Here is a 14483-nt window from a genome sequence, read left to right on the forward strand (position 1 = left end):
ATATTGACATTTTCACAATGTTCAACCTTCCTATCCTTGAGCCTGGTATGTTCTTCCATTTATGTAGATCTCTTATGGTTTCTTGAAGTAGTCTTTTGTAGTTTTCTTTGTACAGGTCATTTGTGTTTCTGATAAGATTTATTCCCAAGTATTTTACTTTTTGGTAGCTATTGTAAATGGTATTGATTTCCTTATTTCTTTTTAAGCAATCTCTGCTGGTATAGAGGAATCCAACTGATTTTTGTATCTTGATCTTGTATCCTGCCACTATGCTAAATCTCTCAGTTAGTTCCAGTAGTTTTCTTGCTGAGTCTCTTGGATTTTCTATGTATAGGATCATATCAGTAAATAGGGATAGTTTTACTTCTTCCTTACCAATTAGGATGCCTTTGATTTCTCTTTCTTGCCTAATTTCCGTGGCTGCTGTTACCGACACGTAGTCTCCGACTCATAGCGACCCCTCCTGGGTTTCTGAGGCAATATCACTACGGAAGTAGATTGCCCAACCTTCCTTCTGAGGAGGTTGCCCTGGCTAGGACTTCCAATACAATGTTGAATAGGGTGGTAATAGAGGGAATCTTTGTCTGGTACCTGTTTGCAAGGGGAATGGTTTCAGTCTCTCTCCATTGAGAATAATGTTGGCTGTTGGTTTTGCATATATGCCCTTTATTATGTTGAGGAATTTCCCTTCTACTTCTATTTTGCTTATAGTTTTTATCAAGAATGGCTGTTGGATTTTATCAGATGCTTTTTCTGCATGTATTGATATAGTTATGTGGTTCTTTTCTTTTGTTTTATTTATGTGATGGGTGATAGTTGTTTTTCTAATGTTGAACCATCCATCCTTCCAAACCTGGTATGAACCTCACTTGGTCATTATTTATTATTTTTTTGATATATTATTGGAGTGTAATGGCTAGGATTTTGTTGAAGATTCTGCATCTGTATACATGAGTCTGTAGTTTTCCTTTTGAGTGATGTCTTTGCCTGGTTTTGGTATCAAGGTAATGCTTGCTTCATAAAATGAATTTGGGAGGATTCCATCCATTTCTGTGTTCTGGAATAGTTTGAGTAGGATTGGTATCAGTTCTTCTCTGAAGGTTTGGTAGAATTTTCTACTGAAACCGTCTGGGCCAGGGCTTTTTTTGTTGGTAATTTTTTGATGACCTGTTCAATTTCTTCTTTCGTTATGGGTCTGTTTAAATTTTCCAGCTCAGTCTGTGTTTGTTTAGGTAAGTAGTATGTTTTTATAAATCTATTTCTTCTTGATTTTCAAATTTGATACAGTACAGTTTTTCATAGTATCCTGATAGTATCCTTTTTATTTCATTTGATTCTGTTGTGACATCACCCATTTCATTTTCATTTTTTATTTGTGTTATTTGTATTCTCTCTCTCTTTGTTGTTTATCAATTTTATTAATCTTTTCAAAAAACCAACTTCTAGTCTTGTTGATCTTTTTCTGTTTCTTTCTGTTTCTGTTTCATTTATGTCTGCTCAATTTTTATTATTTCTTTTCTTCTGGTGATTGTAGGCTTTTTTTGCTGCTCTTTTTCTGATTGTTGAAGATGTTGGGTTAAGGTGTTGATTTTGGCTCTTCTCTTTTGATGTGTGCATTTGTTGCTATAAATAGGCCTCTGATCACTGCTTTTGTTGTGTCTCAAAGATTTTGATAGGTTGTGTTTTCATTCCCATTTGATTCAAGGAGGTTTTTTATTTTATTTTTTCTTTCCTCTATTATCCAGTCATTTTCAAGGAGGGTGTCATTCAGTTTCCATGTGTTTGCTCTTTTTCCATTGATCTTCCTATTGTTGATTTCTAATTTGATAGCATTGTGATCTGAGAAGATGCTTTGCAGTATTTCAATGTTTTTAAATTTATTAAGGCTTGCTTTATGGCCTAACGTATGTTCAATCCTGGAGAATGTTCCATGTGTGCTGGAAAAGAATGTATTTTGTGCTGTTGCTGGGTGAAATGCTCTGTAGATGTCTGTAAGGTAAAGTTGGTGAATTGTATTGTTTAGCTCTTCTGCATCTTTGTTGAGTTTCTTTCCAGTTGTTCTGTCTTTCATTGAAAGCGGTGTATTAAAGTCTCCTACCATGACTGTGGAGTCATCTATTTTGTCTTTTCAATTCTGTAAAAGTCTGGTTTATGTATTTTGGGGCTATTTCTTTGGATGCATAGATTATGTCCTCTTGTTCAATTGATCCTTTAATCATTATATAATGTCCTTCCTTGTCTCTTATGGTGGTTTTTGTCTTAAAGTTAATTTTATCAGAAATTAATATTGCAAGTCCTGTTCTTTTTTTGATTGCCATTGCTTGATATATTTTTTTTTTCCAACTTTTGATTTTTTAGTATATTTTTGTCTTTGTCTCGAAGATATGTCTCTTGTATACAGTTTATTGCTGGGTTATGTTTTCTTATCCAGTCTGCAACTCTCCATCTCTTGAGTGGTGCATTTAATCCATCGACATTCAGTGTAATTATCAACAAGTATGAATTTGTTGCTGTCATTTTGTTATGTGTTTTTTCGTGGTGTTGCTGATTTCTTTGTTCCATTTAATTTTCTGTGCTGAGCTCATTTTATGAATTGTGGTATCACTTCCTTCATTGCTATTATTTTAGTATTTACTAAATATTTGTGCCTGTTCTCTTTTTAATTTTGATGTGAAGATTTATCATTTTTCTTTGAGGTTACCCTGTGATTTATAATTTTCTTCCCAAGTTTAGAACAGTCAGTTCTATCTTGCAATTGTTTTGACTTCCTCTCCATTTAGAAGTTCTGTAACTATACTACTTTTTCCCTCTCTTTGGTTTGTGGTTGTCCTCATTTGCCAGTTGATGCCTCTGGTTCCCTGTTTACAGTCTTGTAGGCTTATTTACTTTGGATACTTCCATAACTGAGTTGGTTTCTGGGTTATATCATCATATGTGTTAATGGTCAGCTGTTGTTTGCTGTGGTTGCTTCTCTATCCAAAGGACTCCCTTTAGCATCTCTTATAAGGTTGGTCTGGTTTTATCAGATTCCTTTGATTTCTGCTTATCTGGAGATGTCCTAATTTCACCCTCATATTTGAGGGACAGTTTTGGTTGGAAATTTTTTTCTTTCAGGGTTTTATATATACCATCCCATTGCTTTCTTGTCTGCATGGTTTCTACTGAGAAATCAGAGCTTAGTCTTATTGGTTGCCTTTTGTAAGTAACTTTTCATTTTTCCTGTGCTGCTTTCAGGATTCTTTCTTTGTCTTTGGCTTTGGTGAATTTGATGGTGATGTGTCTTGTTGATTTTTCTCTTGGGTCCTATGCTATTTGGGGTTTGTTGGACTTCTTGAATGGATATATTCTTATCTTTCATCATATCAGGGAAATTCTCTTCCAACAAATCTTTGACAATTTCCTCTGTGGTTTTATCTGTCTCTTCCTGTTCTGGAATTCCTTTTATGGTATCCCACATGAACCTTAGGCTTTCTTCATTTGTTTTGATCTTTTTTCTTATTGATATTTTTCCCAAAGAAGTATGGAGGTATTTGTCTTCAATCTCACTAATTCTGCCTTTCATTGATTTGGTTCTACTCCTTTGCCCATTCAATGTGTTATCTATTTCTGAAAATTTAGTACTAATCTTCTGGATTTCTGTCTGTAGATTTTGTGTCATTTCTAATTTTTCATTTATTTTGTCATTTTGTTCTTGTATCATTTTCCAAAATTGTTCTAGTGTTTTCTCTGTGTTTTCCTCAATTTTGTCAGCGTTTTCCTTGATTTGTCTGCCAGTCGTTGAAAGTATCTAAATACAATTCTTTTTAATTCCTTATCAGGGAGTTTCTTCCTCAGGGATGTATTCTAGGTCTCTATCCTGGTCCCTTGTTTCTCCTGCTTTATCTTGCTTTTTATGTGGACTGTGATGGTCTGTTGTTTTTGAGACATTGTCATGTTGTTGTATTTATATTTAATTGGTGATCGTATGTTAGAGTGATTCACCCAAGATTTTAGTTTTCTTTATTTTGTTTGGATATATCTGAGTAAGCAGGGTACTTTGCTCCTCTATTCACCAGTTGGCAGCACTTATGCACTTATCCCGTTTCCTGGTGGGTGTAGTAGAGAATGAGAGTGGGTGTGCAGATCTCTGTTAGCTTTCCAGTTGCCAGCCTCTGGTATGTCTGTGCTGTGGTCAGCAAGTGGAGCCTAGTCTTAGGTCCCTGGAATCTGAACAAGAATGCCGTAGCTTTAAATATAAAAAATGGCCGCCACTTGTAAATGTTCAAAATGGCTCTGCCTTCTGAATAGCTGAAAGTCCACAGCTCAGTTTGTTTCCCTTTTGCTGTTTCCCTTTTTAGTTATCAGCCACCAGCACAGTTGTTCATGCAGCCCTTGGTGAGCAGGGCTGAATTTTAGGTTAATTCTCAGGTCCTAACACCACTTGGGGAGCTCTGGTAGTATAATGCCTACAACATTTGACTGCTAACTGGAAGGCTGGTGGTTCAAACCCACCAGCCATTCCTTGGAAGGAAGATTGGGTAATCAAATTCCCTAGAGATACTGCCTCAGAAACCCAAGGAGGGATTGCTAAGAGTTGTAATTGACTCGACGGCAGGGGGTGAGAACACCACTTGGAAATATTCAAACTGTCTGTGCTGTCAGGATAGCTGATAGTCTGCAGCTCTGTTTGTCTCCTTACTCACTGTTTTCATTCAGGTTCTTCTACTAGTTGGTGTTTAGTCCACTTCTGTATCCTTCCTTTCAAAGCTCAGGGCTCCAGGATTATCTTCTGTATTTGTATCAGTTGGTTTCTCTTTTCTTTGTTGGAGAGGGTCTGTGTAGCTCGTCTGCCTATTCTGCCATCTTACCAGAACTCAATCATATTTAATTAACATTCTTAAGAAGTATACCCTTCGGCAGCCAACCTTGAACCAAAGCCCCACGAAGTCAGTCATTGACTTTTTCTTCTCTGATGTTGTAGCTCAATAGGGCCCCAGGGTGATAAGTTTTTTGCTCAGCTACTAATCAAAAGATTGGTAGTTCAGACCCATCCAGTCCCTGGAAGAATGTCCTGGCAATTTGCTCTTATAAAGATCACAGTCAGGAAAACCCTGTGAAGCTCAATTCTACTCTGTAACACATGGGATCATCATGAATCAGAATCAACTCAATGGCAGCAAGGTTTCTTTTTTTTAAAATAGTCCAGTTAGACATACAAAATCTTTCAACTTCACACCCAGGACTCTCTGCAGCCTGGTTCTGATTTATCTTGCCAACTTTGTGTCTCATTGCTCCCCTGCCCACCTTATCTGCCACCACAAAAGGACTTATTGCTCTGAATCTGTTTTGGATCATGCTGTTTCCTGGGCATTGTTCATCTTTCCTGGAATTACAGTGCTTTCCTCTTCTTCCCCTGTCTGAGTTTAACCTATCTTCCATTAGGGTATTTTTTTTTTTTTTTTTTTTTTTTTAATGTAAGAATTTCTATATTTTACCTTTGTCAGATGTTGGAAGAAAATTTATTCTTTTCTAGTTGTAGCCAAGGTCATCAGTGAGAACCTTAAAAAAAAAAAAAAAAAAACTCACTGCCGTCGAGTCAGATCTGACTCATAGTGACCCCTCCTTGGGTTTCTGAGGCAGTATCACTACGGAAGTAGATTGCCCAGTTGTCCTTCCAAGAATTGGCTGGTGGGTTTGAACTGCCAGCCTTCTGGTTAGCAGTCAAATGCTTAGGCACTATGCCACCAGAGCTCCCTTAAGTGAGAACCTAAAGATAATTTTATTTCCTCTATTTGAAGACTCTAGTGATTTTTGTTAAGAGGTACCTTTAATTGAAGTATACCATTGATTTGAATTCTGATTCAATTTCAGAAGTCTCTAGCGTGGCATCTCTGACTCATGGTGACCTCATGTGTCTCAGAGTAGAACTGTGCTCCATAAAGTTTTCAGTGGTTGATTTTTCACAAGTGGATCACCAGGCCTTTCTTAAGGAGATTCCACCCCTCTGGGTTGACTCAAAACTGCCAACCTTTCGGTTAGCAACCAAACTAGTGCATTAACCATTTGCACTACACAGAGACTCCTTAGAAATATTAGAATATGAAAAAAATGTGCATCTTTAATGAAGAAAAAAAGGTGGTATCTCTTTATGTGGCTTATTGTAAAGAATATATTCATTTATTTTTCATGTCTTGTAAATATACATTGCTAACTTGCTTTTAGATAATTGTCTGATTTGGGGGATGATGATAGATGATTATAATCATTTTACTGAAGTAAATTAAATTAACTATTAATAATTAATTAACATTGATATGTTATCCATTGACTATGCCAATGTCTGTTCCTGTTAAAGACTTGTTATTTAAATAAACTGTTTTCATTTTTTGTGGGGGAAATTTTTCATGTGTTGAACATATTGTCAGATCACACATTAAAAGGTGTAGTTTGAATATTTTTAAAAACCAAAGCCTTTTATTTATTTACACTTTTGACTGCCAGTTCTCAAGAGAATATTCAAAATAGACTATAAAAAAAATGATTACATGTTTGAGTAATTTCTCTGGCACTTAAGGTTCTTAATTTAAGCCTGCATAGGCACTCCATGATGATCCCTGTTTTGGTTACTTCATGCTGCTCTGATAGAAAATGTCACAAGTGGATGGCTTGAACAGAGATTTATTCTCTTACAGTGTTGGAGGCTAGAAGTCTGAGTTCAAAGTGCCAAGCTTGAGGGGCTGGGTGAAAGTCCCAAACCTTGGTTAGCAACCAAACTAGTGCATTAACCATTTGCACTACACAGAGACTCCTTAGAAATATTAGAATATGAAAAAAATGTGCATCTTTAATGAAGAAAAAAAGGTGGTATCTCTTTATGTGGCTTATTGTAAAGAATATATTCATTTATTTTTCATGTCTTGTAAATATACATTGCTAACTTGCTTTTAGATAATTGTCTGATTTGGGGGATGATGGTCTGCTCCCAGTATATAAGGAGAAGCTTTGGAAATGGTCTGCAGCCTTTGGCCACCCTTGAATCCTACATGTAGCTGAGTCATTGTTCAGCAGCCTACCATGTTGTCTGCCGATCTTGGGACTGTTAATGGACCTGAATTAGTGGCCTGCTCTTGCTCCCAGCCCACTGAAGCTGGAGGCATGTCTTCACTCAGGTGGCTGCTGACTGCTGAGGCTGATGAACCCAAGGTTGACGAGTAAAATGCCACAGTCCCAAAATTATCAGACCACACAGCAGGCCACTAATTCAGGTCCATTAACAGTCCCAAGATCGGCAGACAACATGGTAGGCTGCTGAACAATGACTCAGCTACATGTAGGATTCAAGGGTGGCCAAAGGCTACAGACCATTTCCAAAGTTTCTCCTTATATACTGGGAGCAGACCATGTCCCTAAAGCAGCTACTCAGCTACTCACGGCAGATTCCACCATGGAACTGATTGCCAGTCTCATCGTGGGGAATAACTACAACCAGCTGCCCAGCCACTCAAAACCAGGTCCAGCCAAGTTGACACATAACCTTAACTACCACAACCCCTTTCCTCTTTTCTCTCTTGGTAGAACCTGGGAGCACTGTTCTCCATTCGGTTTGTGGGGCTTTCCCTGGCCTGCAGCTACTTAGGCCCACAGGATGGTCGGCCCCTCTGTCACTGGGCAGTTGACAGGTAAGAGAATGTTCAGATTCAGTAAGAGAATTAATGTGTTCTTATTTGAGTACGGAGCTTTGAGGCTCTGTATTAATAAATATGTATGTGACTTTGAGGTGGCATATCAATAAACATAAATTTATAAATACATACATAACTTTGAGGCTATATGTTAATAAAATTGATTCCACTACTCTGGATGAGTTGCCTGGCCAGTGTCAGCCACCGTATTATGTGCTTTTACACATCTGTATTTTTAACCCTTAGTCTAGATAGGCACTCTTCAGAGATGTCCTCCTTTAGCAGCATGAGGGGGTAAATTGGCAGCTCAGTTTAGGCATTGTCAGTGACAGGTACTTGTGTAGGATGTTTAAGTAAGTCTCTGGGGCTGTGATGGGAGACTTGACCTGTGTCCCTGCAGTAATCAAAATCCTCAGAGCTTGCAAGCTCCCAATGGAGTGAGGGGAAAGGAATAAGAGGCTATCACAGGACTAAGCCTTCAGCAGACTTAGCAACTACACAGCCTTAGTCAACACAATATGTAAGAGACAGTTTTGCTCTATAAATTAGTTTCTCCATTTGTAGGCCTCCCACCCTCTTCCACTGCGGAAAGAAAGGATATGGAATCTTGAAGCAAGCTCTGTCTTTAGGCCAAGATACCTGGTTTATAGTCAATTTGTGTATTTCTATTAGGAAGATCAGCTCTGGGGCTAGAGGCAGACTGATGAGCCTGTAGAGCTGTGGGCGGGGTGCTCTGTCTTTCCTGATGGGCTTCCTTGATGTCTCCTCAGGGCTCTGCACCTCAGGAGGCCGGGTGGTCCTGCACATGTCAAGCTGGCTGTGGAATGGGATAGCTGTGCTAAGGAATGGTGAGTTCAACCAAATTGCCTCCAGCAGAGGAGACACGGATCCTCCCTACACGAATCAATCTTCCCTGAACCCAGTTTTGCCCCAGCGTGAATGTAAAGCAGTATGCAGTGCAGTCCATGCCTTGAGAAGCCCTAGGGAGAATGATGATGATGATGATGATGATGATGATGATGATGGTGATGGTGGTGGTGCTGGTGGTGGTGTTCATAGTGGTGGCACTGGTGGTGGAAAATAATTATGTAGCGCTTACCCATTTCTCTAAGCACTTTTGTTGCTGTTGTTAGTGCCATCGAGTTGGCCCCAATTCATAGCAAACCCAGACAGAACAGAGTGAAATGCTGCCCAATTCTGTGCCATCCCCATGATCAGCTGCAGAGGGGACATATGTGTGACCCATGGGGTTTTCACTGGCTGATTTTTCAGGAGTATTTAAATGGCTAGGTCTGTCTTTCTCATCTGTGTTAATTTGGGAACTCTGCTGAAATGTGTTTAACATCACAACAACATGCAGCTCTCCACTGACAGGTGGTTGGTGGCTGTACATAAGTGTATTGGCCAGAAATCGAACTTGGATCTCACACGGAAGGTGCAGATTCTACCATTAAACTACCATTGGCCCCCTGAGCACTATCCATATATGTATGGTATCTATTTAGTTATTAGTCTATTTAGTTTTTGTTACACCTGATAAAGTAGGTACTATTATAATCCACGTTTCTCAGATGTGGAAACTGAGACACAGAGAAGTTAAGCAATTGCTCAGTCACAGAGCTTAGACATGGCAAAGCTGAGATTTGAATCTAGACTGGCATGAAGCCATGCTTTTTTCTTTTTCTTTTTTTTAATTTAAAAAAAAAAAAATTGTGATTTGGGTGAGCAAATTTATTTTCCATACAGCATTTCATACACATGTTGTTTCATGACATTGACTGCAATTCCTCACGATGTAATAGCTCTCTTCCCACTTCCTCCCTGTAGTTACCTCTTCCCTGTGTCCTTCCCTCCCATGCACCTCCACCCCTCAAGCTGTCTTCCTGTGCAAACACTGCCCTTCTATTCTCCCATGATTGATCTCTCCAGGGAGTGTATCTACCTAATGTAAATGTTCACCCCATATGCCTGTCTGTTGTTTGGCTGGAAGCCACAGGAGTGAGTTCAGTTCCAGACCTCAAGGGTAACTAGGGACTGTAGTCTCAGGGGTCCCACCAGGCTCTATCAGACCAGCAAACCTGGTCTTTCTTTCTTTTTTTTTTTTTTTTAATGATTTTGAGTTTTGTTCCACATTGTTCTCCCACTTTATTCAGGATCTCCTGTACTGATCCCCTTCCAAGTGGCTGACAGTGGTAGTTGGGCACCATCTAGTTCTTCTGGCCTCATGGTCATATAGGGTGAAGATTGTATGGTCTACCAGTCCCTTGGACTAATTGTTTCCATGCATCTTTGGTTTTCTTCATTCTCCTTTACTCTGGACAAGGAAAGATCATTGTTGTATCTAAATGGCCACTTGCAGGCTTCTAAGATCCCAGTCACTACTCACCAAAATAGGATGTAGAATAGTGTTTTTATGTAACATGTTATGCCAATTGAGCTTGATGTCCCCTGTGGCCATGGTCCCAAGCCCACAAGTCCAACTACTCATTCCCTCGGGGTAGCTGTCTGTGGCCAAGAAGCCACCACGACTTTGCCCCTTGTCAGCTCTACTATACACCTGGGGATTCTTACAGCACATACAAATGTATGAAGAAACATCATCTGTCAACACTATACATGGTCATAGGCATACTCACCCCACCTAGACCTACCTGATCATTCAGCCTGTCCACCCATCTCTCCACCCGTTGATCAAATGAAGCCATGCTCTTAATCATCATACCTGGCTACCTCTATTACAATGACCACATCAGTCTTACTTTGCATAGGGCCTTGTTCAGTCCAACAAATACTTAACTGATCTTCTTTGAGATGCCTGGCCCTGTGTAGGGGAAGAAAGACAAAGACGAATAAGCCAAGGACTTGGTCTCTCAATGAGCCAGTCAGGGAGACAGATAACTCCAGCAAAAAGAAGTGAGTGCTAAGTCAGATGAATGAGATACCCTAGGAATCCCCTGGATGGGCACCTTAGCCTCACCTTGGGATGCTTTCTTCCCTGTTGATTGTAAAGCCACAGATAAAACCACCCTTGAGGGTGAGAAGCCCTCCGTGCCCACTGACTTTTCTCTTTGTGCAGCCTGTTTGGGAACGTCCAGAAGGAACAGGTCCAGGATGCAGAGAGTGTGTGGCGGCAGCAGCAGGCACACCAGCAGCCCAGCTGTACCCTGGACGAGTGTTTCCAGTTCTACACCAAGGAGGAACAGGTCCCGGCCTGGGTCCATGTGCTGCTGGGAAAGGGGCTGGCTGCTTTGTGGTAGGTTGGTCATTTGCCAGGGGGCCTCACAGTCCTGGTGGCTTCCTTTGCAGCTGACCCAGGATGATGCATGGAAGTGTCCCCACTGCAAAGTCCTCCAGCAGGGGACAGTGAAGCTGAGTTTGTGGACTCTGCCCGACATCCTCATCATCCACCTCAAAAGGTTCTGCCAAGTCGGGGAGAGAAGAAACAAGCTCTCCACTCTGGTGAAGTTTCCACTTGCTGGCCTCAACATGGCCCCTCACGTGGCCCCAAGAAGTACTGGCCCTCAGCCCAAGCCAGGTCCTTGGCCTTCCTGGAAGCAGCCGGCCTGCCTGCCCAATGGCTACCCCCTGGACTTCTTATATGACTTGTATGCTGTCTGCAACCACCACGGCAGTCTCCAAGGTGGGCATTACACAGGTGAGCCTTGTCCCTTGATGCATGGCAGGCGTGACCACTTGTTGTGGCTGTAGGTCCAAGCCCTGGGTTACTGTGAGAAGAGCTAGGAATGTTCAGCTCACGTAGGCACTCAGCTTGAGCTGAGTCTTCACTGCACACCCAGGAACATGTGGGAGGGAGGAGACCTGACCCAAGCTGCAGAGCTAGGTTTGTGGTTGGAAGATAGAGTTAATTCCAGCTTAAATTTTACCTTTTTTTTTTATTGTGATGTGGGTGCAAATTTACAGAGCAGAATTTGTTTTACATTCAACAGTTCGTGTACATTTGGTTTCACCCCCAATTACCTCCCCAACCCTAACCCATTCTCCTCCTCTCCCTTCCCAGTGACCCCCCTATCCCTGTGGCCTTCTTAGTTATGCACTCCTGTCTATCCAACATTTCCTCTCTGTGAATGTTGCCCCTGTGGTGCCCCATGGCTGATTGCTCCAAGATGCATCTCTGTAGAGTAGGTGGGTGCATTGCCCTGGATTGGATGTTCTGCATATAAGTCTTAGTATTGTTGGCCTGAGAGCCAGCCCTTGGGAGTGAATTTTATGCCAGGCCTGAAGTGTATCCCAGGGCCAGAGTCTTGGGGGTCCCACTAGACTCCATCCAACTAGTAATTCTGGTCGTTACTGTTTTTGAATTTTGTTCCATGTTTTTCCTCACACTCTATCCAGCATCTCCAGTGGTTGACATTGGTAGCTGAGCACCATCTGGTTCTTCTGGTCTCGAGGTCCATCATATCCTAGGGCTGATTGTTTCCAAATGTCCTTGGTTTTCTTCACTTCGGACAAGGGGAGACTATTAGCTGCATCTTAGATGGCTGCTTGAAAGCTTTTGAGACCCCAGTTGCTACTCACAAAGTAGATTGTGGAACAAGATTTTTGTACATTATGTTGTGCCAATGGAGCCTGGTATACCCCAGTACTATGTCCTGAGTCGGCAGATCTTGTGATTGTCTCTCCCATGGTGTCTGTCTGGCTGTCTCTGAGGGATTGCTTCAGGTCTGTCTTCTGTTACATCTATAATGATTGTAGTTATTTTGTATCACTAGTATCTGTACAAGATTATCCCCAGCTGAATCTATCATTGGTCTAGAGTATATTCCTGTTCACCACCCCCCATCTGATCTTCTCAGTTGTCTATGTATTTATCTGTAGCCTGGTGTTTTAGTTACCTACTGCCACTCTGACAGAAATATACCACAAATGGGATGCTTGAACAAACAGGAGTTTATTCTCTTATAGTTTGGAGGCTTTAAGTTCAAGTTCAAAGTGCCATGCCCTAGGGGCTGGGTGAAAGCCCCTCAACCTTGGGCTTCAGCTCTGCCTCCTGCTCCCGGCCCACTGAAGCTTTTCTTCACTCAGACAGCTACTGGCTGCTGAGACCGACAAGCCCAAGGGTGACAAGTAAAAAGGCAGTCCCAATGTTACCAAACCACACAGCAGGCTATTAATTCAAGTCCATTGAACGTCCCAAGGTCGGCAGAGCATGGCAGGCTGCTGAACAAGGACATGGCTATATTCAGGGTTCAAGTGTGCCATAAGCTAGAGACCATTCCCAAAGCTGTTTCTTACATACAGGAAGCAATCCACATCCCTAAAGCAGCTGAGTAGCTGCTTATGGTAGATCCCACCATAGAGTTGATTACCAGGTTCATCATGGGGAATAACTACCACTAGTTTCCCAGTCACTCAACCAGGCCCAGCCAAGTTGACATACAACTTTAATTACCACACCTGGTATTTGGTGTTAATGGTAATGCAGTATTGTGGATATACTGGTATTAGCCTATCATCTATATCTTATGAGCACAATTTGGTGTCCTCCCTTTTCCCAATGTCATCATGCTGATCACAGACTCTTCATACCATCCCTCTCCTTACCCAACTCAGCATGTGGCCCCTAACTAGTCTGAAATGTTCCCCGCCTCTTCCCTCCCATCCCTGGTAACCTACAAAGTGAGTTCCCTTCCCTAAGCAAACCCTTCCTTGACTTTTTACAGTAATGGGCTCATATAATATTTTTCCTTCTGCAGTTGACTTATTTCACTCAGCATAATATCCTCCAGGTTTATCCACACTGTGAGATGATTCACGTATTCTTCATTGTTCTTTGCATAGTATTCCATTGTGTGAATGTGCCATAATTTGGTTATCCATTCATCTGTTGATGGGCATTTAGGTTGTTTCCATCTCTTTGCTATAATGAATTGTGTTGCGGTAAACATGCACATACATATGTCTGTTCGTGTCCTGCCTCTCACCTCTTTAAGATATATTCCTAGTAATGGAATTGCTGCTTCAAATGGTATTTCTGTTTTCAGTTTTTTAAGGAAAAGCCATACCATTTTCCACAATGGTTGTACCATTTTACCATCCCACCAGTATGAGAGTTCCAATCTCTCCTCAACCTCACCAGCATTTGTTATTTTCTGTCCTGATGAACTTTGCTATTATTGCTGGGGTGAGATGATATCTCATCATTGTTTTGATTTGCTTTTCTCTAATGGCTAATGATCGTGAGCAATTCCTCATGTGTTTGTTGGCTACCAGCAAACCGTCTTTAGTGAAGTGTCTGTTCCTGTCCCTTGCCCGTTTTTAAATTGGATTGTCTTTTTGGCATTGAGGTGTTGAAGTTTTCTATACATTTTGGAGATAAGTCCTTTGTCAGATATGTCATAGGTAAAAATTTTCTCCCAATCTGTAGGGTCTCTTTTTACCCTTTTAGAGAAGCCTTTTGACACATATAAAAATTTAATTTTTAAAAGGTCCCAGTCATCTAGCTTCTCTTCCACTTCCTGTGCATTCTGGGTTATGTTTGATAGTCTATTTATGCTGTAAATTAGGGCCCCTAGATTTACCCCTTTGATGAGCTTTATAGTTTGGGGTTTTACATTTAAGTCTTTGATCCAACTTGAGTTTGTTTTTGTGTATAGGGTGAGGTATGGGTCTTGTTTCATTTTTCTGCAAGTGGAGATTCAATTTTGCCAGAACCATTTGTTAAAAGAGGCTATCTCTAACCCATTTAATGGGTTTTGGTCCTTTGTCAAAGATCAGCTGTCTATAGATGGATAGGTCTATTTCTGGGTTTTCGATTCTATTCCATTGGTCTATCTGTCTATCATTGTACCAATACCACACTGT

The 14483-nt window shown here is 41.0% G+C and overlaps 1 protein-coding gene across 1 annotated transcript in view; it reads left to right on the forward strand.

Annotated features, from left to right (window-relative positions):
* USP43 (ubiquitin specific peptidase 43) overlaps nucleotides 1-14483 on the forward strand; it is a 107828-nt gene that overhangs the window by 62860 nt on the left and 30485 nt on the right. The window contains exons 8-11 of the mRNA XM_007952344.1: nucleotides 7555-7658; nucleotides 8432-8509; nucleotides 10738-10864; nucleotides 10968-11316. Of these exons, the coding sequence (XP_007950535.1) occupies nucleotides 7555-7658; nucleotides 8432-8509; nucleotides 10738-10864; nucleotides 10968-11316 (658 nt within the window). The remainder of the gene's footprint in view (nucleotides 1-7554; nucleotides 7659-8431; nucleotides 8510-10737; nucleotides 10865-10967; nucleotides 11317-14483) is intronic.

The sequence above is a fragment of the Orycteropus afer genome, unplaced genomic scaffold (assembly GCF_000298275.1).
Source record: "Orycteropus afer afer isolate SDZICR_OR568_19922 unplaced genomic scaffold, OryAfe1.0 scaffold00330, whole genome shotgun sequence".
Taxonomy (NCBI): domain Eukaryota; kingdom Metazoa; phylum Chordata; class Mammalia; order Tubulidentata; family Orycteropodidae; genus Orycteropus; species Orycteropus afer.